General features: G+C 43.8%; 1 protein-coding gene across 3 annotated transcripts in view; it reads right to left on the bottom strand.

Moving 5' to 3' along the window:
- The window catches only part of LOC122554443 (5'-AMP-activated protein kinase subunit beta-2-like), a 45,425-nt gene extending 32,704 nt beyond the window's left edge, over positions 1-12,721 (bottom strand). For 2 of the 3 annotated variants that reach the window (XR_006312998.2, XM_043699502.2), the window contains exons 1-2: positions 12,581-12,721; positions 5,575-5,819 (exon numbers count right to left, since the gene is read on the bottom strand). Coding sequence is in view for 2 of the 3 variants with exons in the window: in XM_043699502.2 (XP_043555437.1) it covers positions 5,575-5,742 (168 nt within the window). In the remaining variant the exon portion in view is untranslated. Of the gene's footprint in view, positions 1-5,574; positions 5,820-12,055; positions 12,126-12,580 lie in introns of all 3 variants that reach the window. The other variant, XM_043699503.2, reaches the window with a different exon arrangement.
- Positions 12,722-26,346: the final 13,625 nt, after the last annotated feature.

Below are 26,346 nucleotides of genomic sequence, written 5' to 3'. Positions count from 1 at the left end.
ATACCTGCACGTAAAACTCAAGTTCCCTCAGTTTCTGCAAACCCTTTAGAATTGTATACTTTATGCTGCATTGCTCATTTTCATTCTTCCTACCAAAAAGTGTACCAGTTGATGTTTCTCAGTCTTAAATTTAATCTGCCACGTCTCCTGTGGTTAAGCAATAGCCATTACAGTTCACAATGCTTACAATTTTTGTTTATTTTATAAACTTTGAAATTTGTCCAGAACTTTGAAGTTTACATCTTTAACACAGAAAAAATAACGATTCTAATACTGATCTTTGTGGAACCATAAATATGTAATTTTTTATATTCCTCCAGCTCAAAAGACAAGCATTGACTGTTTCTTTCTGCAGAAAACTTCACAGAAATGCTACCACTATCACCTTTATTACACAAGCTCTACATTTGCTCTCAAGCTTGTTATCTGGCACTTTAAAATATATCCTTAGAAGTATATTCAAAGCTGAATTAGACAAATATTTAATCAATAAGGGAATCAGTAAGGGTTATGGGTTATAAGCCTCATCAAGTCTTGTTATTACTTCATCAAAAACTCAGTTTAACTAAACCCTTCATAAATGCACGCTGGCTTTTTGAATTAATCCATGTTGTCCAAGGGACTATTACTTTTATCTTGGATACTGTCTTTATTAGCTTTCCAGCTGAAAGATCAAACAGTTAAACTGACTTTCTTATGTATTTTTACATTCACTCTTAAAAAGTGCAACATCTGTAATTCTCCATTTGTGTGCATATTAGATACATAAAGTTATACAATCCAACAATATGACAAAACAGACATCCTACAAATGTTGACTTAATCATTTAATTAAATGGTTTAACAAATACCTTTATCAAATCTCAATTCCCCCCCCCCCCCCACGCCACACCCAAGTAATACTGCAAAATAAAATTAAAAAATACACTTTTTAAAAAGAGGCATTTCTCGATCATCATTAGAAAAGCATGTAAAAAAAAACTTCCCTTTACGATGAACATATGTTATTTTCATCTCCCATCAAATTTGGGAGTTGCTTAATGCTCAAGACAGAACACATCATAGCGCCAATTGCTGATTCTCTTTTAGCACAAAAACAAATCTACAAATGCATTAGGTTAAAATAAAAAAAAACAACATTCACATCTCTTCTCTCCAAGATATACTATTGCCTGTTCGATATTATAGCTAATATTGTTAAGTGTTTTTAACTTAGAAATCCAAAAAATGGACAACAAAAAGTAAAAGAACAGACACATCTATTCCTCTATAACTGAGGAGGACAGTTGGATTCTGATCAGACATTTCAGCATCGAAAGTTGTGTATTTTGTCAACTGTCTGAAAAAAAATTGAATTATCTGCAGTTTTGCACTTCATGAATCTTGCACTATATCTCTCAATATTTTGATTTTTCACATGTTCAATTAATTTCTAATAAGTGTTTCCTGTATTTAAATGGCAGAATGTAGCTTACTTTGCTTCATTCTTCAATTTCTCTTTTTGATAAATAAATTGGACCCTGCCTAGATGTATCACACACAATTCATGATAATTATAAATTTATATAGTTGAATGGAATGGGTGAATGATTCCACCAATTAATTACAGTTTTGACATAGAAAGTGCAACACAGAAACTGACCATTTAGCACAAACAATCCAGGTGGTGCTTATGTTCCACACAAACCTCTTTAATCAATCTTTTTTTTAAAATGTCATTACATCATAGAGTCATAGAGATGTACAGTATGGAAACAGACCCTTTGGTCCAAACTGTCCATGCTGACCAGATATCCCAACCCAATCTAGTCCCACCTGCCAGCACCTGGCCCATATCCCTCCAAACTCTTCCTATTCATATATCCATCCAAATGCTTTTTAAATGTTGCAATTGTACCAGCCTCCACCACTTCCTCTGGCAGCTCATTCCATATACGTTCCACCCTCTATGTGAAAAAGTTGCCCCTTAGGTCTCTTTTATATCTTTCCCCTTTCACCCTAAACCTATGCCCTCTAGTTCTGGACTCCCCGACCCCAGAGAAAAGACTTTATCTATTTATTCTATCCATGCCCCTCACAATTTTGTAAACCTCTATAAGGTCACCCCTCAACCTCCGACACTCCAGGGAAAACAGCCCCAGCCTGCTTAGCCTCTGCCGATAGCTCAAATCCTCCAATCCTGGCAACATCCTTGTAAATCTTTTCTGAACCCTTTCAAGTTTCACAACATCAAGGTAGCGTATCGTCCAACATGGGGCTTGAACCCACGACCCTGAGATTAAGAGTCTCATGCTCTACTGACTACGTCTTAACTGTTTTAACGTTATTCATTTCAACTACAATTCCTCATAAATTCTAACCACACTCTCAATAAATACTTTGGAATTCCACTAGAATATTTGTGCCATTTTACACTCCGCAGTGAAAATATCTTCCCTAATGTCTACCTAGCTGAACCCTTCCATAATCGTCAAGCTCTTTATTAGGTCACCCCTCATCTATTTCCTGGAAAAAAAGGTCCCATTGTGTTCAATCTTTCTGTTTTTGCTAGTTACAATTTTCAGTTGTGTTACTAAATTAATGTTAGACTTACAAACTGCTAAAAGGAGTCAACTGGACTGCCTGATAAATAATAGAATCATACAGTACAGAAGAGGACCTTAGGCCCATCAAGTCTGCACTGACAATATCTACACTAATTGCATTATCAGTCATTTGGCCCACAACCCTTGAATGTTATGACATCAAGTACTCATCAAGTATTTTTTTTAATAGCTATGAGGTTTCTTGCTCAACTGCTCTTGCAGGCAGTGCATTCCAGATTCCCACCCCCTCTCGGTGAAAAAAAAAGTCCTTTATTTCCCCTCTAAACTGCCTGCATTTCACCTTAAGGTCCATAAGAAATCAGAAAAAACATAGGCAGTTTGGCTCCATAAGATTGTTTCACCATTCAATATGGTCCTGGCCAAATTAATATTCTTCATGTTCACTTTACTGCCCTTTCCTCATAAACTTTGATTCTCCTATTGATCAAGAACTTATGTCAGCCTTAAACATACATAAAGTTTTGCCTCCAAAGCACTGTGACAAGGAGTTCCAAAGACACACAACCCTCAGAGAAGAAATTCCTCCTCATCTCAGTCTTAAACTGGTTCCCCTTTATCCTGAGACTATGCCCTCTAGTCCTAGACTGTCCCATGAGTGGAAACAACCTCTCAGCATCTATCCTGTTGAAACATTTAGTATTCTTAAGGGGCTCAATGAGATCACCTCGTCTGAACTCCAGTTAGTAGAGTCCCAAAATGTTTAGTCTTTGTTCATAAGTTAATCCCTCCATACTAGGAATCATCCTAATGAACCTTCCCTGAACTGTCTCCAATGAAATAAAATATTTCCCTAAATAAGGAGGCCAAAATGGCTTACAGTACTTTGGATGTGGTCTCACCAGCACCTTGCATGTTTGCAGTACAACTTCGACTCATACTCCAAACCCCTTGAAATAAAAGCCAATATCCCATTAGCCTTCCTGATTAACTGCTGCAGCTGTGTGCTAGCTTTCTCTGTTTCATGTACAAGTACTCCAAGTCTGTTTGAGTTGCAGCTTTCTACAGTGTTTCTCTCCATTTAATTAATAATCTGCTCTTTTCTTCTCCCTTTCAAAACAAACACCTTCACATTTTCCTATGACTCCTCATTATGGACCTTTCTACTGAGGTGAACAGATAGTTTCTGTTCACACTGTCCATGCACTTCATAATCTTATACACATCAATCAGGTCCCCTCAGCGTTCTCTATTCTAAAGAAAACAATACTCGCTTATGCAGCCTCTCTTCATAGCTAAACTACTCCATTCCAGGTAACATCTTGGTGCAGTCCTCACCGCAACACCCCCCATCCCATCCCTGCCCATTCCCACTAAGACGCAATGGTAAACACCACCATCTGAGGTCTTCCTGCTGCAGTTAAATAGGGGTCCGCTCCGTTATTGGACTCTGTAGTGCCTCAAACGCTTGTAAGAAATGTCTTCAGTTTGCTTGGATACAGTCAAACTCCAATGCTCGTTTGTTTCCTTAATATGCTACTGGACAGAACACAAACACACACACACACAGACTTTTTTATGAATAAAGTATTTTTTAAATTAAAAATTAATTATGCATGACTGATAAAGGCAAGTGTCCCGCATGCCTTCTTAACTATCTTATAATCCTGTTCTGCCGTTTTCAGAAATCTGTGGACAAGCACTCCAAGATCCCTCTGAGCTTCCTAGTGTCCCACAGTTCATAAAGTACTCCCTTGTTTTCTTATTTTATCTAAAGTGCATCATCTCACATTTACCAGAGTTAAATTTCATCTGCCATTGATGTTCCCAATCCTTCTGTACCCTCCTGTAACCTAAGACCATCTTCCTTACTGTCAACCACTTGACCAATCTTCGTGTCATCACAGGTAAACTTACTTATCATCCCCCATATTTTCTGTTATATAATTTACATGATATAATAATTCAGTTTTACGAAAATATAAATTTTGTAATATAATTTTATTTTTCTCAAGACAAATTAGCTGTGAGTAATTTACACCACTTTACAATTCCATGAGCACTTATTCAGGTAGCCACTCCTCATATCTGGTGAATTGTTTGAACATGGGCACCACTCAGCCAAGCTGATTTCATTCTTACTCGGTGTCAAGTACCATTCAGCAAGATCCATGGGTTACAAATTAGTATAAAAACCAGAGTTTTGTTTTTAAACTCACTCAAAGAGCAACACAAATGTCAATTGTGGCCAATCAAACAGCGCCATGAGGAAATTAGCTAATTTAGCACAGGCCATGGATTCAACTGGGCACCTTCTTGGTCTACAAGTCTCAGTGTAAAATCCCAAGTACATTGTGTCAAAATAATATTTAACTACTTTACTACAAACATTGACTAAAAATCCTTACTCAGCATAACAAGAAATAGTTGAAATTTCATGGTAGTGTGCATGAGCTTAAGTAGACATAACAAGATCCTTGCAACTTCTCAAAAAGCAGGAGGAAAGAGGTGCATTTTTGAATTATAGTCACTATTGTTGCAAACTCACAACAAGCTTGTAAACAGAAAGAATCCATAAATAGTAATAATGATCTCTACTGGAATGAAGGACACTAGGTGTCCAGAGAACTCCTTGCCCTTACAAAAGATTAGATCAATTGGACCTATTATGCCCACCTGAAAGGGGCAATCATGGCCTCAGTTTAACATCTTACCCAAAAGATGACACCTCCTATAGTACTGCATTGAAATGTCAGGTTAGACTATGTGCTCAAATCTCTGAAATGGCGCTTGAACCAATAATCTTTTTAAATAGGATAGACCATTACTGAGGCAAGGCTTTAAACTTGGTGTCTCTAAGGATAATTTTGCTATGTCTTTGTACAAATATATATTTTTATACATATTATAAAAAAACATCCGTTATAGTACAAGTCAACACTTTCAACAACTCAGTTTACAAACTTTTTTTCTTACATGAAGGAGACTGTATACTTATTAGGCTAGAAATTAGTATAGTTTCATACTGTACCTTTGAGTCTTGTGTATGAAAAATATTGGGGTCATCTGTGCTGTCCACCATGATTTTAGGACGTTCATTCTCTTTTGATGATGGTGAAGATCCCATGCTATCACTTCGGTGGGACTTGGATCCTCCATGGCGATCTGTTCCCATACGGTCACTGCTGGTGTTCCCCATTGTTGTGACAGTATTGGTACTATTACTATGGTCAAAATTTCAAAAACAATATAGCTCCACACACACTGTCTGGGTATCTGAAATAAATAAGTGATTTCGGTTTATGGAACTAAAGAAATACTTCTACCTTACAACAGAGGAAAAGCACCCAAGACTGGATAACATTTAGAATGGAATTGATGAGTGGTAAATAACATTCGCATCACACAGTGCCAGGCAACAACCTGAGGTAAGCAAAATATCTTTCCTTGACGTAACCACAGCTGCATCCCCAATTATTAACATTCTGGGATTACCATTGACTAGAGACTTAAGTGGACCAGCATATAATTACCATGGCTACAAAAGCAGGTCACAAGCAGGGGATTCTGCAGGCAGTAACACACCTCTTGACCTCCAAAGCCTACCCATCATTCACACTATGAGTTAAGAGTGTAATTAAATACTTTCCACTTGCAAGACGCTTAACATCATTCAAGCCAAAGTATCCCGCTTGACCAGCATCCTAGACACTAGCTTAAACATTCACTCGCTCTACAATGGTCACAGTGTGCACTAATTACAAGATGCACTGCAGCAAGATACCAAGATTCCTTCCCCATAACAAATGTCAAACCTGTGTCCTCTACATCTGGGTTTCCCAGGCTTCAGCCCGTTTAGTGGCTGAGGCTCAGCTAATGTTGGAAATTTCCCACGGGCCAACCAAGCCCCTTTCCAGGTCCAGTCCGCAACCTCAGGTATGGCACCTTACTCAGCTCCCAGTGTACCCAAATCTTTGAAGTGATCAAGGGATAGGCTTATGAAGGTGCACCAGCTTTTAGAGGAGACCAGAACTCAGGGCCATTGGTATGAAACCTGTCCCATTAGAAATTTGGAGAGTGGGGGAATTTGGAACTTGCTGTCACAGGGAGTAGTTGAGGGGAATAGTATTGATAACACAGAATGTGGAAAAACACAAGGGAGAAAGGAATGGAAATAGTTCCTGAAACAAATATGAGAGAGACCCAAGGGGCAACTTTCTCACACAGAGAGTGGTACGTGCATGGAATGAGATGCCAGGGGAAGTGGTGGAGGCTGGTACAATTTGTAACATTTAAAAGGCATCTGGATGGGTATATGAATAGTAAAGGTTTAGAGGGATATGGGCTGGGTGCTGGCAGGTGGGACTAGATTGGGTTGGGATATCTGGTCGGCATGGACGAGTTGGACCGAAGGGTCGGTTTCCATGCTGTACATCTGATTAGACTGGATTCCCTACAGTGCGGAAACAGGCCCTTCGGCCCAACAAGTCCACACCGACCCTCCGAAGAGTAACCCACCCAGACCCATTTTCCTCTGACTGATGCAACCAACACTATGGACAATTTAGCATGGCCAATTCACCTGACCTGTACATCTTTGGACTGTGGGAGGAAACCAGAGCACCCGGAGGGAACCCACACAGACAGTCACCCAAGGCTGGAATTGAACCTGGGACCCTGGTGCTGTGAGGCAGCAGTGCTAACCACTGAACCACCATGCCGCCCATGACTCTAGCCCTTAGAAGAACCAGGAAGAACACAGACTACAATATCCTGACAGGCATAAAATTCACACTAGAGAACAACAACAGACTCCCATTCCTAGATGTGACAGTTGAACATACAGTTAACAGAGAACTTCAAACCAGCGTCTGCAGAAAAACAAACAGACCAAATACTTAACTTCAGAAGCAATCATCCCAACATCCACAAACAGAGCTGCATCAAGACATTATTTCAATGAGCTACATCACACTCAAGCTCCCAAGAACTACAAAAAGAAGAAAAATATCTCCACAATGTTTTCAAGAAAAACATATACCCAATAAACACAATCTGCTGATTTCTCAGAAACAAACCCAAACAAGCACACACAATGCAACCAAAAACTATAGCCACATTACCTTACATCAAAGACATATCAGAAATGACTTCCAGACTACTCAGATCCCTTGGCATCATGGTAGCCCACAAACCTACCAACACACTTAAAACAGTGACTAGTGAAACTAAAGGATCCATTAGATACTAACAGCAAAACTAACGTCATTTACAAGATACCATGCAAGAAGTGTAAAAAGCACACTGGACAAACAAGCAGGAAACTTGCCACCAGGATACACCATCACAAACTAGCCACTAAAACACATGACCCACTTTCACTAGTTTCCATACATACAGACAAAGAAGGACACCACTTTGACTGGGACAATACACACACCCAAGGACAGGCGAAACAATGACATGCATGAGAATTCTTATAGGCATAGCATTCTAACCAGAATTCCATCAATAAACACATCAATTTAGATCCTATCTACCTTCAGTATCCACCTTAAGAAACCTATAAAAGTGGGGCGGGACATACCAGCGCTTCACTAGGGACTCTCACTGATGTTACCTAGTATGGTGACAAAATATCTGAAAAGAAATCTTCCAGCTCAGTGAGCTAACTTACATACTTATCATCAATCTGAACTACAAATCTTCCCAAAAACTGCTAACACAGGAATACTATCACCTGCGAGTTCCCCTCAAAGCCACACATCATTTCGGTCTTTCTCTGTTCATCATTTTTGCTTGGTAACATCTATAGGGCCATACTTTGCAATTACAGTTTAAAATAGTCTTTGCAAATGACGCTGGTATTAGCAAATCAGACTAAACTGATCATGGAGGTTTAAAATAGTTGCAACAGAAAAACAATGAAATGCAAACATCTGTATAGCTCAATACCATCACAATACACTTACACAAAAAATGATGGTCAAAGAAGCCTCACGGCTCCTGCACATTATTCCTCCTTTGTATTTATTGTATAATGTAAATCAAATTCAATACGGCACAAAATAGATCCTTTATTCATTTAATTCTTATTTTAATACATCAGCTGGAAGATGAATCAGGGTAGAACTGTATTGACACCCTAATGTCTGAAGAAGGACTTATGCCCGAAACGTCGATTCTCCTGTTCCCTGGATGCTGCCTGACCTGCTGCGCTTTTCCAGCAACACATTTCCAGCTCTGATCTCCAGCATCTGCAGACCTCACTTTCTACCCTAATGTCTGTCTAGCAAGAGGTAAATCAGATTCTCTCACTGATGCAATTGGCCCAGTGGATCTTAATAACACCCCCTAGCAAGGTGGCAAAGCTTATCTTCCTTAAAAATGCGAGCAGCAGGAGGCTATAATGCATTTCAAGCCTACTCCATGATTCAGGAGAAAGTGAGGTCTGCAGATGCTGGAGATCAAAGTTGAAACTTTATTGCTGGAACAGCACAGCAGGTCAGGCAGCATCCAGGGAACAGGAGATTCGACATTTCGGGCACAGGCCCTTCTTCAGGAATGAGCAGAGAGTGTTCAGCAGGAGAAGATAAAAGGTAGGGAGGAGGGACTTGGAGGAGGGGCGTTGGAAATGTGATAGGTGGAAAGAGGTCAAGGTAAGGGTGATAGGTCGGAGTAGGATGGAGGCGGAGAGGTCAAGAAGACGACTGCAGGTCAGGAAGGCGGTGCCGGGCTGGAGGGATCCGGCTGAGACAAGGTGGGGGGAGGGGGGATGAAGAAACTGGTGAAGTCCAAGTTCATCCCCTGCGGTTGGAGGGTTCCCAGTCGGAAGATAAGACGCTCCTCCTCCGACCATCGGGTTGTTGTGGTTTGGCGGTGGATGAGTCCAATGACCTGCATATCCTCGGTGGAGTGGGAGGGGGAGTTGAAATGCTGTGCTACAGGGTGGTTGGGTTGGTTCGTCCGGGTGGCCCAGAGGTGCTCTCTGAATCGCTCCGCAAGTAGGCGGCCTGTCTCCCCAATATAGAGGAGGCCACACCGGCTGCAGCGGATGCAGTAGATGATGTGGGTGGAGGTGCAGGTGAATCTGTGGCGGATATGGAAGTTTCCTTTGGGGCCTTGGAGAGAAGTGAGGGGGGAGGTGTGGGCGCAAGTGTTGCACCTCCTGCGGTTGCAAGGGAAGGTGCCGGGAGTGGAGGTTGTGGATCTGACAAGGGAGTCGCGGAGGGAGTGGTCTCTACGGAAAGCTGATAGGGGAGGGGAGGGAAATATATCCTTGGTGCTGGGGTCTGTTTGGAGGTGGCGGAAGTGACGGCGGATGATGCGCTGTACATGGAGATTGGTGGGGTGGTAGGTGAGGACCAGTGGGGTTCTGTCCTGGTGGCGGTTGGAGGGGCGGGGCTCAAGGGCGGAGGAGCGGGAAGTGGAGGAGATGCGGTGGAGGGCACCGTCGACCACGTCGGGGGGGAAATTGCGGTCCTTGAAGAAGGAGGCCATCTGTGTTGTACGTATTTTGAACTGGTCCTGCTGGGAGCAGATGCGGCAGAGACGAAGGAATTGGGAGAATGGGATGGCGTTTTTACAGGGGGCAGGATGGGAGGAGGTGTAGTCCAGGTAGCTGTGGGAGTCGGTTGGTTTGTAGTAGATGTCCGTGTTGATTCGGTCGCCTGAGATAGAAACAGAAAGGTCTAGGAAGGGGAGGGAGGAGTCCGAGACTGTCCAGGTGAATTTGAGGTCGGGGTGGAAGGTGTTAGTGTAGTGGATGAACTGTTCAACCTCCTCGTGGGAGCACGAGGTAGCGCCGATACAGTCATCAATGTAGCGAAGGAAAAGATGGGGGGTGGGGCCAGTGTAGTTGCGGAAGATGGATTGTTCCACATACCCTACGAAGAGGCAGGCATAGCTGGGGCCCATGCGGGTGCCCATGGCTACTCCTTTTGTTTGGAGAAAGTGGGAGGATTCAGTAAGTTCACGATCAAGTTGTTACCTCAACAACATCTTCCTGCCCTACAGTCCAAAATGTACTGATCTCAAAGTTTTAACTATACTCATTAACTGAACATCTATGACTTCCTAATACATGGATCTTTAAAAAAATGGTAGTGAAGAAAGTATTCATGACAGATCAGCCCCCATAAATAAATGGAGAGAGAAGGATGAGAAAGAGGACCCCATGAGGGACATGACAAGACTCTGGGTTTGCCTACAATGCAAGGACTCCAGCTGTTCAAAAAGGTAGCTCACCACCACTTCTACAGGGCAATTAGGAATGGGCAATAAATGCTAGCCTGGTCAGTGATACCCATATCCCATGAACAGATTTTTAGAAAACAGAAGAAAAGGGATTGGCAGATTATAGTAAATCATCTGTGCCGATCCTGACTATGGGGAACTTGGCCCGAGAAGCAAAACTGGGATCTCAGCCACCCTTACCAGATGGATATCCACACTGCAAGACAGACAAAGGGAAAGGTCAGTGGCCAAACTCAAGATGCTCACACCAGACACTGATCAATGGCCTCCAGCTGCCTGAATTAAGTGGCCAACTCCAAAGTGAACCACGTGTTAGTCCTGGTAGTCCCAGACACACACTGGTATTGAGCAACCCAACCTGTTCATTAGGTCAGAATGCAAGAGTCAGAGCAGTGGCAATCAGACATTTCAAAAGGGTGAAAGAGAGAAATTCCCATAAAAGTGAAAGGATGAAACGAAGATACTAAAGGCTGAGTGTAAAACAGAGAAAAAGACTTTAAGGAAGTGAGAGAGAGAAAAATAGATAACCCTGAAGATCCAAAGGGGCCAGCACAAGAGGTAGAGGGGAGAGGTGAAGGATCAAATTGGGGTTGGAAGACTCCCCTCCCCCCTTCAAACAGCATAGGTAATCATAAAGAGATGTCAGCCCTAGACGCGCATGGTCAATTCTGCCAAGAGACCTAGAGTACTGTTTAACTTCGGAATCTCCTTCCGTTCGACTGGGCTGACACGTTTGTGCGCAAATTGATGCAGCTAGGGTCCGGGATTTAGCAAAACGTGAGGTAAATTGGATGAGCGGGGAAGGCAAATAGTTGGTTCAAACTTGACCGTGTTTGCCGCTCGTTGGCCTGTCATGCAATTTCCCTGCTCCAGGATTAAGACTCCGCTTTGCAGGTCACCAGCAACGAGTCGAAGAAAAGGCGGAGGGGGTCTGGCGGGTGAGTGAGTTAAGGGGTGGGGGGCGGATAGTGAGAAGAAGAGGGCTTTTCTAAATCTTTAATCGTTAGGGAAAAATACTGAACTTGTTTGAAATCTGAGCCTTAATAAAAACTATTTAACGTGCTTTAAAACTTTTTTTCATATTTTAATGTCGGTTTATTTTAACTATATAGTAAATATTAGTGGTTTTGTTTCTGAAGTGGCGTTACTCTTTGGATTTTAAAACTGGCTAACATTGGTAAATGTTTTGGGAAGCACTTGACCTCGGCTCAACAGGCTAGAAAACATTCCAAATTCACACCACAAAATTTGACTACCTTTGTTACACTCCAGACCAGTGTATATACATTCTTCCCCAGGCCAGTGTTTCCTCGCAACTTGCAATTGCTTTAATAAAAAAAGTAGCGTTGTAAGATAATGCAAAATGCAGATGACGTGACGGGTACACGAGTTGTTCTTATAAGGTATTTCGATTTCGTTGCGGGTGACCTCCACATACTTATACAAACCGAGTGGGGGGAGGGAAGGTGTTTTTGAATAATAGTTTACAAGGCGCACAACAGCTTGAAGTGAAACACTTTTGTGTGGCAGCGAAATAGGTGGTCAGCTTGCATTTGTAAATATTGCAGCTACATTTGCCACGAAGCAACGAGACAAAAGGGCTTGAGCAGCAAATACAGTTTGTGAGCGCAGTCCGGCCTCTGCTGTCAAGTACAAGAAAAGACAAACTGACTCGACACGACTCACTGTTTAAGATCCTACAAACGTCGTCAACCCGCGTCTGAACAGGAGGAACGAGGCCTCCTTTAAAGGCGCGACTAAATTTAGGTCCGACAACTCACCCCTTCGTTTTGCTTCGAAGGAAGGGGACGTTGAAGACGGTGACAAGAGCTGGGACACTTGCTGATGTGCTGTGCTGCCCCGGCCTCAGGGACGTTATTAGCCGGGACAGGGGTGAACCTGTTGCTCTCGCGCTCTCGGTCCCGCCTCCCCCCCCAGTCAACCGCCGTGACCGCTGCGCGCGCACGTGTTTCTTTTCACCACCTCCCCCCCGGGCGCTCCATCAAGGTTCAGGCCAAGTACCTCATGAAGAAGGCCATCTAAATTTGAACATTCAGATATTGCCAATATCTATCTCCTGCCCAGCATTAGTATTCTGCCAGAGGGGCTAATCTTTTAAATTTTTAGATATTTGTTTGCATTAGCAGCAAGGGATTTGAAGTGTGAATTAAACATGTACGACCTACTTCAGTGCACTAGCAGCCACTGCTCAGTGTCGAGTCAATGAATATGCTGTTTATGTTACGTATCCTGTATTGACATCAATGTTTGTAAATTGAATAATTATAACACTTTTTAACAAAATATCAGTTTTATCTGTATCAATATTTTGGTTTCAAAGAACAAAGTATATATTGTGTAAAATTGGGCCATTGAAAAATATAGGTTACAGAACAGATTCAGATGCAGCATCATCATAGGGCTGGTTTCTAGGACTGATAAATATTTTAAATAAGTTTAATTTTAAAGATGTTAAACTGTCTTTCAGATGACACTCTTTCACAATAGTGACATTTTAAAAAAAAAATCAATACAATTACCTATGAAGGACTTGCTGAGAAGTGGAGGGTGGAGCTGGCCAGAGTTGATTGGAAGGGAAGACGATGGAGCAGCAAAGGTGGGAGCTTCTGGGGGTTGTTCAGGAGGCAAAGCAGAAGAAGAAACATTCTGCAGGGAGGGTGAGGCAACATGGCTGACAAAGGAAGCCAGGGACAGCATGAAAGCAAAAAAAGGTACAATTTGGGAAGCCTTTAAAAACCAGCAGATGGTGATAACTATAAAAGCACAGGAGGAAGACCATGAAATATGAGGGTAAGCTAGCTAGTAGTACAAAAGATTGCATATAGAAGTTTAGATGAATAAAAGAAAAAAGAGAGGCAAGAGTGGAGATTTGATTGCTGATAAATGAGTAGAGTAACTTTATTTGTTGTTTCTACCATATACAGCTGATACAATCAAAATGAGACAGCATTCGTCCAGGATCAAAGTGCTATGTGAACATATACTTTACATGAGAGTACAGTCATACACAGGGCAGCATAAGGTGCATTGAAAAATGCAAGGCAGCAGTAATTCCTGACAAGACAAGACAATAGGCACAGTGGTGGACATTTTGCAATGTAACAATGAATGATCAGTTATAAAATGTTGCTTTAGCAGCAATTCAAAAAGTCGTCCGAAAATTGCAAATGGAATAGAGTGCGATCATACAGTTTTAAGGAGCCCGATGGCTTGGGGAAGAAACTATTGCGCAGTCTGGCGGTGCAAGACCGAATGCTCCGGTATCTTCTACCAGATGGTAGGAGGGAGAAGGATTTAAATTAAGAATTTTGTTAGAAACGAATATCGCTTCTCAATAATCGCTCTAGACAAATTCAGGAAAACAAAGTTTTATTAACAAGTCAAGTCTGCAGAGTCGGGCACCCTTAAAGAAAAGGCGCGCTGAGGCTTACAAAGTCTCCATTATATATAGCACAAGTCCCTCCTCTCCTTGGCTCCAACAAGCCATGAGGTTCACATTCTTAAAAACATCATTATTTTTATCACAAAGTCTGCAACAAAAGGCTCCAGAGTCTCCAAAGTTTGTTGTTTTTCTCACCCTGTAGTCTTATCAGTCAAAGGCTTTAATCTGAAACAGATGTCTCAAGTCGTTCCCCCATCCTGGAGTCTTATCAGTCAAGGACTCATCCTTCCCTGCTGTGTGAATGGCTTCATCAATCAAGAGCCTGCTTGTTTTTACTATCGCTCACAAATTGTCAGCATTCTGCACAATTTAAACTACTCTACTTTTGAGTATATAAAATGGTTGTTAGAAAAGAAACAAAAGTTTTGTCTTTTATTATAGATCAGTCTGTGGTCCAGGCACATCTTAAAGTTTAAACCGAAATTACCTCTCACAATTCCACCCTTTTCTTTCTTTAAGATGTGCCTGACCAAGATAAGCCCCCCTTCCCTCAAGGGCCCGGGAAATCCTTGGTCTTTCGCAGCAACATCACTTTAAGTTCCCGTGTCCCATGTTGTGGAACCACCACTGCCTGGAGTCGGGAAATATTTTTCTGAATTAAAAACTGAATACAGGGAGTTAGGCAGGGTAATACGAGAAGAAGAATCATGCCTCCCCCAACCACCAGCAACGCCGTGCGCCACCAGCTACCACCTAGGAGACCATCCCACCATCCGATGCCACTAAGAGGACGCCAAGATTGTACTGGCACATGGGCCAATCTCCGAATTTCATCGGAAATTTTCAAAACCGCTTTACCATTATCGTCAATTTCTAGACAGCAGTTTGTCAGGTTAAATTTCCCGCACACACCCCCCTCCGAGGCCAACAGATAATCCAAGGCAAGTCGGTTTTGATATATAGCAGCCCTCATCTGATCCTGCTGCTGAGCCAACAGCTCTAGGGCCAGGGCAGTCTGGTTAGTAATGACCTCTACGACTGCTTGGAGCCTGATAATTCGATTTAGCATATAGATAGGAGTGCGATATCCCCATGATCCGTCCTGTGCCCAAGTAGCCGGCCCATAGTATTCAATAATCCGGGCCGGTGGCCACTCATCCCCCCAATCACTGACTTGGATATCCCTTGGCGACCTACGCAGGGAGTCAAAGAGTTTAACTCCCAAATCATCGCCTTCCTCCCGGGGTAATAGGAAGAACGCAGGTCGTATTAGACCTAGGAAGCATACCCCAGCCCATCCCATGGGCAGTTTGGAGTATGCCTGATTACCGCATATCCAAAATAGGCCATCTGGAGCAGGCCCTCCCTGCCTCACAACGTCATCCCACAACTCCTTTACCCCAGGGACGCCCTCATAAGGACCAGGACCACTGCAATTCCAGTATTCGGATTGTTGACCCCGTGGCAGAGTCTGGACAGGATTATTCCAGCATTGATTCCCCTGACAACCACCTCTCCACACTCTTTTCATGCCATCGGAAGGGTCAGCACTTAGCTCGTAAGAGGAGGAATCAGAACGTAACCGAATGCAATTTTGATGACCTCGGTGTGCAATGTACCAAGCAATATTCTCAGGCCACCATACTCGCGTGGTTGCATCCAATATATTCTGACAGGGGCTAATCCCTACCTTCACGGTCCCCTTGCCTTCAATACAGAACTGGCCCTCAGGGCTGTTTGTCAGTCTCCACCCCTGGCTTTTTCTGTCGTTGTCATGAGTCCAAGTGGTTTGCAGCAATTCCCCTATGTCTAAGCTTTGACCAGTCCACGGCCATTGTTCTGACATATGCGGCCCCCCACAGACCCAGCAATTGCTAACATTTAAAACAGTGGCTATTCTAGAGGTGAGATCAATAAACAGGTTTTGTGTAACATCAGGGAGTTCAATCTGTCCTTCTACCTCTTCGTATACAGATGGCACTTTAGGGAGCACGACCGTTCCCTGACGGTCTTGCTCTTTCCCCAACCCCCGATCAGGGATCTGTATCTTGGTCTCCTTGACTCTGTCAACCTGCTCCCTGAGCAACACGAAGGATAGGTCCCACCTCCCAGTTTTGCTAATACACACCCAGCGGTCATTTATAGGGCATCCATGGATTTTGCCACCGTATCCTTTATTATATACCTGATAATAGGGTCTCCCATCCTCCCAACATTCATGGCGTGCACTCACATCGTAACACCTATCGTCCACATAGGAATGGGACACAAATGATCCCGAATAGATTCGAATCCCAAGTCTTACTGTAGTTCGACATTTGTCACATCTCCCCTCACCCTCCCCCACATACAGGAGTAAACTGATCAATATCCCCACCAATACAGTCCAAGTAGAGTTCATTATTGCTGTCTTTTCAGTTTTACCGACAACGGCTTGTCCCCTTGCTCGCATGTCCAGGTGCTTTCTTCTTCAGGCGGAACAGGCCCCTTTATCCTTGATGCGTGGACCCACCCTTTTTCTTTCGTCCGAACAGCTGCTTCAGTTGTTAACAGAACCAGGAACGGTCCTTCCCACCGCAGCTGGAGCTTTTCGGCCTTCCAGGTCTTAACAAGTATCCAATCTCCGGGCTCCACCTTATGCAGGAGGAAGTCGAGTGGCGGAGTCTGAGCCAAGAGACCTTTCCTCCGGAGTTCTGCAAAAGAACGGGATAAGGCCAGTAAATAGGTTCGGATAAATACATCCCCCCCTTGTAGAGTGGGACATCCATCAACCTTACTCCAATACGGTAATCCGAAGAGCATTTCATAGGGGGAAACCCCGACATCTCGGCGAGGTGCCGTACGTATCCTCATTAGGGCAATGGGCAGGCACTTTGGCCAGGGTAACTTAGTTTCTAACATCAGCTTAGTCAATTGGGTCTTGAGCGTGCCATTCATTCTCTCAACTCGACCCGAACTCTGAGGATGCCAGGGTGTGTGGAATTTCCATTGGATACCCAGGGCATTACAGATCAAATGGTGTAGCTTAGAAATAAAATGCGTCCCGCAATCGGAGTCAATAGATTCCATTATGCCATATCTCGGGATTATGTTCTCTAACAACAGTCGGGCCACGGTTGGTGCATCGTCTTTGGCAGTTGGGAAAGCCTCTACCCAGTGAGTGAAATGGTCTACTATTACTAGCAGATATTTCCATCTCTGTACTGGGGGTAATTCTGTAAAGTCGACTTGGATCCTCTGAAATGGCCTAATCGCTAGGGGCTGACCACCAGCTGGCATAGAACGCATGGCTTTCTGATTAATACGCCGGCAAGTGGGGCATCCGACTACCTCTTGTTGGGCTAATGTGTATATCCCCCTGCATACATAGTCTCTCAGGATTGTGTCACACATGGCTTGCACCCCCCAGTGGGTCTGATGGTGTAATCGGTGCAGAATACCCCGGGTGATCTGTTTGTTCAGTACTTGTCTCCCATCAGGAACCGTCCACTTCCCGTTAGTATCTAGCCGGGCACCCAATTGATCCATTTTATCAATCTCCCCCTGGGTGAAGACGGGTTGTTTAGCGAGCCCTTCCCTCAACGGTATTAACGTTAACAATTGGACGGATTTTTCGACCGCTGCCCGCTTGGCTTCCTCGTCTGCCAGCCGGTTTCCCACCGCTTCCGGTGTCGACCCCTTCTGGTGACCGGGTACATGGACTACTGCAAGTTCCGTAGGTAACGCCAGGGCTTCCAACGTTAGGCTGATCATTTGTTCGTGAGCTAATTCCTTTCCCCGGGAAGTTATCAATCCTCGCTCTTTCCAGATTTTCCCGAAAGTATGAACGACTCCGTATGCATACTTTGAGTCAGTATATATGGTCCCCACTTTCCCTTCCAACAACTTCAGGGCCCTCTGGAGGGCGTACAACTCACAGGATTGGGCTGACCACTTCCCGGGCAGTCGTCCAGACTCAATCGTCCGTTTCGTTGCACCATCTATAACAGCATAGCCACTGTATCGTACTCCACTGATGCACCGGGAGGACCCGTCGATATACAGTTCCTGTCCCTCACCCAGCGGGGCTTCTTGCAGGTCCTCTCGGCTTTTGGTCTGCAAGTCCACAAATTCCACACAATCATGCTCCTGTTCCCCGTCTGCAGGACGTCCGTACAGAAACTGGGCTGGGTTGCAACTGAGATCTTTTGCAAAATTGAGATCGTTCCCGGTCATCAAAATCGTCTCATACTTTAGGATGCGAGAGTCTGTTAACCAGCGGTGAGCCTTTTGAGCCAGTATGGCACTAACCGAATGTGGGGAGTATACTGTGATCCTTCCTCCAAAGGTAAGTTTTCGGGCCTCTTCTACTAACATTGCCGTAGCTGCCACTGCCTGTATACAGGTCGGCCATCCACATGACACAGGGTCTAACATTTTTGACAAAAATGCAACCGGCTGACGTTTCCCTGCCCGCAGCTGAGTAAGCACACCCTGGGCAATTCCGCCGGCGCTATTAACATATAACTGGAACGGTTCCTTCAGGGTGGGTAAAGCCAATACCGGAGCTCGAATCAGTTTATTTTTAATAATATTAAATCGCTGCTCCTCCTCATCTGACCAGTCCACCTTTTGTCCTTCTTGTCCCAGTTTGTCGTACAAAAATTTTACTAAAGTGGTGTAACTTTCAATCCATATCCGGCAATACCCTACTAGTCCCAGGAATTGTCTGACTTCCTTCTTCGTCCTGGGTATTGGCATACCCGTAATTCCTGATATTCGTTCTGGCGTGATACGGCGGTGCCCCTTACTGACTTGATGGCCCAGATATCTTACTTCTCGCTCCACAAACTGGAGTTTTGTCCTGGAGACGCGTAGACCCTGTTTCCCCAGGAAGTTCAACAGGGCAACGGTGTCTGCTCGTACCTCCTCTTCTCTTGGTCCTGAGAGTAAGAGATCATCGACATATTGGAGCAATTGATTCTCCGCGTTACACTGAAATCCTCCTAAGATCTGCTCCAGTATTTGTCCAAACAAATTAGGTGACTCCGTGAATCCCTGCGGCAAGACCGTCCATCTTAACTGTCGCTTTCGTCCTGTGAAGGGATTCTCCCATTCAAAGGCAAAAAGGTTCCGACTTTCTTCGTCAAGGGGGCAACTCCAGAAAGCATCCTTCAGATCTATTACACTGAACCATTCATGTTCGGGGGGAATTTTACTCATTAACGTGTAGGGATTAGGTACCACCGGGTATCTAGCCTGGACTACTTTATTCAACCCCCGCAGGTCTTGCACCAGCCTATATATCCCGTCCGGCTTCCTCACAGGGAGTATTGGAGTATTGAAAGGGGACATGCATTCCTCCAGTAGTCCATCTGTGATTAATCTTTCTATCACAGGTTGTAACCCCTCCCGTCCTTCCATAGCAATCGGGTATTGTTTCCTTCTTACCGGGTCTCTTCCTGGTAACATGGTGATTTGGAGAGGTTTGATGTTTAGACCCCCTCTGTTCCCCTCTCGGTACCAAACTTCCGGGTCTATTTGTTGATCATCTTCTTCGGTGAGGGCGAACAACCTTACCACCATTTCCCCGTTACTTGGTACCGTTCCGATCCCTAGTTTGACCTGCAAGTCTCTTCCTAACAAATTAAACCCCGCCGATGGCAGTAGAAGGAGGTCTCGTTTAGTAGTTCTGTTTTCATATCCAATTTCCACGTCCTCCACCACTGGGACTTGTAATTTATGTCCTCCAATTCCAGATACCCCCATAACTTTTCCTCCTGCTCGGATGCCGGGAGGTATTTGGATTATACTTGATCTTTCGGCTCCCGAGTCCACCATAAATGTGATCTCCGATCCTTGGGGCCCTACTTTCAAGTTTACCAGGGGTTCCTGTCGATAGTCCTTTTGCCCCAAGGGTAGGAACCCCCGACCTCCCTAATCTTCCTCCATCAGGGCGTACGACCTCACCTCCCGCTTGTAGCGGGAGCACTCCCGTTTAAAATGTCCCTCTTCATTACAATAGTAACATCTGAGTGTCCTCTTCGTTTCCCTGTCGCGGTCTCACGTTCCTCCACTCTTCCTTTGTTCCGGCCACGGTTCTCTTTTCCTCTGCTCTTGCCACGACTCTCCCCTTTCCTGTTTCTGCCACGGCTCTCCCTTTTCCTTTCTTCCAGCTGTCATTTGTTGCACCGTTTGCATCATTATCTTTGTCGCCTTCCTTTGCTTCTCATCGTCCCTTCTCACAAACACCTTTTGCGCCTCCCGTAGTAATTCACTTAAAGATTTACTATCCCAATCATCCATTTTCTCTAACTTCTTTCGTATGTCCGGCCAGGCTTTTGATACAAACTCTACCCGTATGAGTTGTTGCCCCACGTCCGTCTCAGTGTCCACCCCAGCAAACTGCTGCAAATTCTTCCTAATCCTGTCTAGGAAGTCCGTAGGGGTTTCCTCCGGGTTTTGATGATTACCAAAGGCCTTGGTAAAATTGTGCCCCTTCGGGGCTGCGTGTCTTATTCCTTTTATCCAATATTCCCGCATGTCTCTCATGTTGCGCCGTCCTCCCTCCGTGTTCTTATCCCACTCGGGGTCGGTGAGGGGAAACTTCTGCTCCCCTCCTTCTCCCCCCTCTCTCTCCCAGACCAAGAGCGCAGCTTGTCGTATCATCTGACGCTCCTGGCTAGAGAACAATGTTTTCATGATGGAACACATCTCTTCCCACGTGTAAGTATTCGGACCCAGGAACTGATCCAATTGTTCAGCAAGTCCCAAGGGGTCCTCTAGAAGACCCTTCATCTCCCTCCTGAAATTCCGTACTTCAGTACTCATCAAGGGAACGTTCACATATCCCGTCCTTCCTTCCTCGCCCCCCATGGGCACTTCCTGGAGTGGATTCATTCTTGCAATCGAGACAGGGTTTTGTCTGTGACCCTTTTCAGCTTGAGATCTGGTCTGTACCCCTGAGGTAGTTTGTGATTCCTCCCCATTTTCTTCCCCTTCCCCTGAATCGTCGTCACCCGAAGGAACATTTTGTGGGGCAGACGGGGTCACGTAGGGCGGCGGTAAGTGATCTAAAGGGTCCCATTCTTTCTGCCCTTTCGAGTCTTTATTAGTTACTTGCATTTGGCAAGATATCGTAACCGGCAGCCAACAAAGGGCATAATCACTTTCTTCCAGATTAACATCAGGTTTTGAATTGACATATAAAATGAGGGCTTGCCGGACCCAGTCTTCGTCAGTACCGAATCTAGGCCACCACACTGAGTCGCCCTGAATAGGTTTCTGGGACCACTTTTGACAGTATTTTACCATCTTCCTTTTAGATTTTCCCTTTCTTCCACCCTGATCCCAATTATTTAGCATTTTCCCTAACGGACTATCGTCAGGTACCCCGGGGTATGTGTCATTGTCCCTGTTTAAGCCTACCTTTCCCTTAATCACCTTAGATCCCTTATTTCCCATTTCCGAGGACTTCGTATTTTTCCCGTGATAATCTATCACAATGTAGCCAATTCCCGGACCTTCAGTCCCGTGATCGCCCAGGTTCCTTTGCAGGCACCCCCGGTCTTTGGATTCCTGTGTCCTACGTCTCTGTGACACAAATCACAGGCACGCCGTAGGTACACGTTCCTCCTCAAACACGGTCTCTGCAAAATCCCTCACAGGCGAGCCCCGGTCTCTAGATTCCTGAGTCCCACGTCTCTGTAGAAAAAATCCACAGGCACCCCGTAGGTACCCAGTCCTCCGGAAACACGGTCCCCGCAAGTTTTTTCTTACCTGGGTTCGGTGCACCGAAATTACTCGATCGTTAACCGTCCCCACTGCCTCGGGTACACCCCTCCTTTGTTTTCCTGAGCCTCCCGGATATCACTCGCTCAAGCCGCGCGGGGCGACAAGCAAGGAATCAGGGACTGCTGAACTCAGCAGGGTGCACCTTCTCCGATATCCTTCCTCAACTCCCCTTGCGGCCGGAGTGTTGATCCCGGATGACGAGCCCCCAAGTTGTTAGAAAAGAAACAAAAGTTTTGTCTTTTATTATAGATCAGTCTGTGGTCCAGGCACATCTTAAAGTTTAAACCGAAATTACCTCTCACAAATTTAATGCAGGGAAAAGAGACCCCGATGATCTTCTCAGCTTTCCTCACTATCCATTGTCGGGTCTTATGATCCGAGATGGTGCAATTCCTGAACCAGGCAGTGTTGCAGCTGGAGAGTAGTAATATGAAACAAAAAAAAGGCAGAGGAACTGAATAGGTACTTTGTTTTTGTCTTCATGGTAGAAGACACCAGTTGCATAGCTGAACTTTGAGACTCGGGTCAGAAGTGAGTGTAGTGGCCATCACTAAGGAAAAGATCTGTGGGAGCTGAAAGATGGAAAATCACCTGGACCGGAGAGAAACAACCATGGGTTCTGAAATACAGTCGGTTCAGATATAACACAATATTTCTGGTCCCGTGCAATCTTGTGTTATAAGAAAATCGCATAATAGCTGTTCCATTTAAACTAATGGGGCTAGAGTTGTGTTATAGTCAATGCACCATTTAAACTAATGGGGCTAGAGTTGTGTTATAGTCAATGCAAGTAAGGAAAGTTCACATTCTTACAAATAACTATCCTATCTACCTGTGACTCTACTTTCAAGTAACTATGAACCTGCACGCCAAGGTCTTTGTTCAGCAATGCTCCCCAGGACCTACCATTAAGTGTATAAGTCCTGCTCTGATTTGCCTTTCCAAGTTGCAGTACCTCACATTTATCTACATCCAGGTTCAGTTGGAAGGATGTCTGGCCTTGGAGGGCATCCAGAGGAGTTTTACAAGAATGATCCTGGTACAGATGGTTTTGTCATATGAGGAGTGATTTAGGATTCTGGGTTTGTATTTCATGGAGTTTAGAAGAATGAGGGGGATCTCATTAAAATTTACAGAATACTGAAGGCCTATGCACAGTTACAAAAATAGAAATTGTAACATCTGTGGACAGAAATCAGAGTTCACACTTCAGATCTAACAACTCTTCCTCAACTGTCTCCAACGGATGTGGAGTCATAGGAGGCACTTGGACCTAAGGACACAGCCTCAAAGTGTAGAATTGAGATGAGGACAAATTTCTTCAGCCAGAGTGTGGTGAATATGTAAAACTCATTGCAGCAGAAGGCTTAGTCCAAGTCATTGAGCGTGTTTAAGTCAGAGATAGATTAATTTGTCACTAGTAAGGGGATTAAGGGTTATTACCTAGGTTTGAATACAGTACTTCAAAGCCCTGTATTTGTGTTTGTATACCCCCAGAGAATTAACTATTTATTTATACAATTTCTTTTTTGTTCCTTTTGTAGTCTGGAGGCATGGGCTGGGGTGGAAGGACTGTAATTCTGAAACTTTTTATTTCTTTATGTTTCTATTTTATTATGATTTTTGTATTTTTCAAATTTATTCCTCAGAATCTGTAATTAGGCACCTTTGTACCTAATCTGGCATCATAAGTGGTGACTTGTAAACGTTTCACTGTCCTCATGTGAGTACATGTGACAATAAAGCTAATTCTAATTCTGTGTCAGGTAGCAAACATGGTAATTGGTCAGACTCGTTTTTGAAGCCTTCCCGAGAGCTTCAGTGGGTAAGGGAGGACTCCCTACTGGAGTCTACTGAACTTTACCTGGTTCTTTCCCTGTGATCATTCAATTGCCTGGAATAAAATTCTTACAAGCAGTCCGTTAAAGGTTTAGCACATTTATTTAAACATTTACTACAGTATCACAGTTACAGAGTAACAAGACACCAAGCCCTAGTCTATTTAGAGGTTCTAAAACCTCAGCAGAGTAGCGGTACCAGCATTTACCAACCTCTGCTCTCTCAGACTACTCCGAAAATGGCACTCACAATCTTTAGTATTCATAAAATTTTTGTCCACTAAACATGTCAACCAAACTCATGCTGTTGAATATGATGCCCTTCCCGCATTCCTGCTGTGCTTGTGATGAACTTGTTAGTCTTTTGATCACATTTTATAGAATAGCAATGACGAAACTGCCCTTGTACTGACTCGGGTGATGACAATAAGTATTGATATCTCTTAGGTTTGGTCACATACTCATTACCTCATGTCCTTGTTTAAACCTGATTACTGACTTTTTTTTTAATGCCTTAAACTCATTCCTCATTGTTTTCCACCTCATGTGCTTGTTCATTAAACTCTTTATTCAAACCCCTTTTGTCTTTCCTCGTAGGTACTTGAAGTGATCTAGATTAGAGTGGTGCTAGAAAAACACAGTAGGTCAGGCAGTATCCGAGCTCACTTAAAGTGATCTGTCAAAGGCTTTTGTTCCTCCTTAATAACTAATTGTTAAGTTCCATAGCTGCCTAAATTTGTTCTTGTACAGAGCTGGACTTCCTGCTTTTCCCAGCAAAGTTATCTTTCTTAATACTTTTTTCCTTTTGCTTTATTTCTAACATTCTTTGGGCTCTTTAATTTTATGCTTTTCCTTCGTGTTCTTTCTCATCATGATCAGCATTTGAACATATTAGTCAAACTTCCACAGTATTAACAATCAAGTAAAAGGGTATTCTTCAGGTGAATCAGAGTTGCCACCTGGTAAGGAGTATACAGATGTACTTCAGAATCCTGTTTGTGCTAATTTTTACATCTTCCCACCTTAAACTTCAATTTCTACAATAACAACGGAACTACCTGATCTAAGTCTGCAACATTGCATTTACACGCCCACCAATTCTTTTGATAGCACCCTAAATTAAGTAGGAATTTGTCAGGATATTGTTAATATGTGCTACAAATAGGGTGGCATGGTGGCTGAGTGGTTAGCACTGCTGCCTCATAGCACCAGGGACCCAGGTTCGATCCCAGCCTCGGGCGACTGTCTGTGTGGAGTTTGCACACTCTCCCCATGTCTGCGTGGGTTTCCTCCCACAATTCAAAGATGTGCAGGTCAGGTGAATTGGCCATGCTAAATTACCCATAGTGTTAGTGCATTAGTTGGGAGTAAATATAGGTGAATGGGTCTGGGCGGGTTACTCTTTGGAGGGTTGGTGTATTCTTGTTGGGCCAAAGGGCCTGTTTCCATACTGTAGGGAATCTAGTCTTAATATGCACCTGTTTTCCCTCTGACTCTTAGATGATACCAAACAGTCATAGAGATGTACAGCATGGAAACAGACCCTTTGGTCCAACCCGTCCATGCCGACCAGATATCTCAACCCGATCTAGTCCCACCTGCCAGCACCCGGCCCATATCCCTCCAAACCCTTCTTATTCAAATACCCATCCAAATGCCTCTTAAATGTTGCAATTGTCCTGTAAAACATTGGAATCCTGTGGCTCATCTAGAATTGCAAATACAAAAAAAACCTTTGCCAAGCTGGTCTATAAAATGAAAAATCACACAATACTGGATTGTGGTCTGACAAGTTTATGTGAAAGTGCAAACTTTCAGAGGTCCTGCTCTTTCCTCAGCAGAGGGTCCAAAGGCTTGCAGTTTCAAATAAACCTGTTGGACTATAATCAGGTGTCGTGTGATTATTGACTTTGTCCACCCCAATTTAACACTTTTGGTGCCTCCATATCATGTCTATAAGATGCCAAATGGGCACTGATCCCAAACACAGGTTTATATTTGAGGAGCTAAAAATCTTAGTGTTAGAAATCTTCTCCGTTTTCTAGTTTCTAATTTTTCAATTTTTTAAAAGATTTTATCTCATTTCAGATAAATAACCATCCCTTAAGTTCCAGATGAAATATTCCAAGTGTCCTCATTGTTTTTCCTTTCCCTAATGTCTGAAGGTATTATTTATTGCATTATTTATGCATATTCATTCAAGAAATTCAAACAATTGGTGACACAGTGCTCACTTCTTTCTACCATCTGGAGACGTCTACAAAGTTAAAAGTCATACAACACCAGTTTATAGTCTAATATAACCTGGTGTTGAGTGATTTTTAACTTTCTACATCTCCACGTTGCATGAATTAATGACTGTCAATGATTTCATCCTTTCTTCTCTTGTACCTTGACAGATGGGCCTGAGTATATTCTCAGGGGTTTTACATGATTCTCAATGAGGAAGAATGGGAGACGAAGACCACTCATTCTGAAGAAGGGTTACTGGTCCCGAAACGTTAGCTCTGCTTGCTCTCCACAAACGCTGCCA

The sequence above is a fragment of the Chiloscyllium plagiosum genome, unplaced genomic scaffold (assembly GCF_037043375.1).
Source record: "Chiloscyllium plagiosum isolate Xiang-an unplaced genomic scaffold, Cpla_swu_hap1 HiC_scaffold_9, whole genome shotgun sequence".
Lineage (NCBI taxonomy): Eukaryota > Metazoa > Chordata > Chondrichthyes > Orectolobiformes > Hemiscylliidae > Chiloscyllium > Chiloscyllium plagiosum.
The sequence above is the reverse complement of the archived record's forward strand: the minus strand, read 5'-3'. Positions and strand labels throughout refer to the sequence as shown.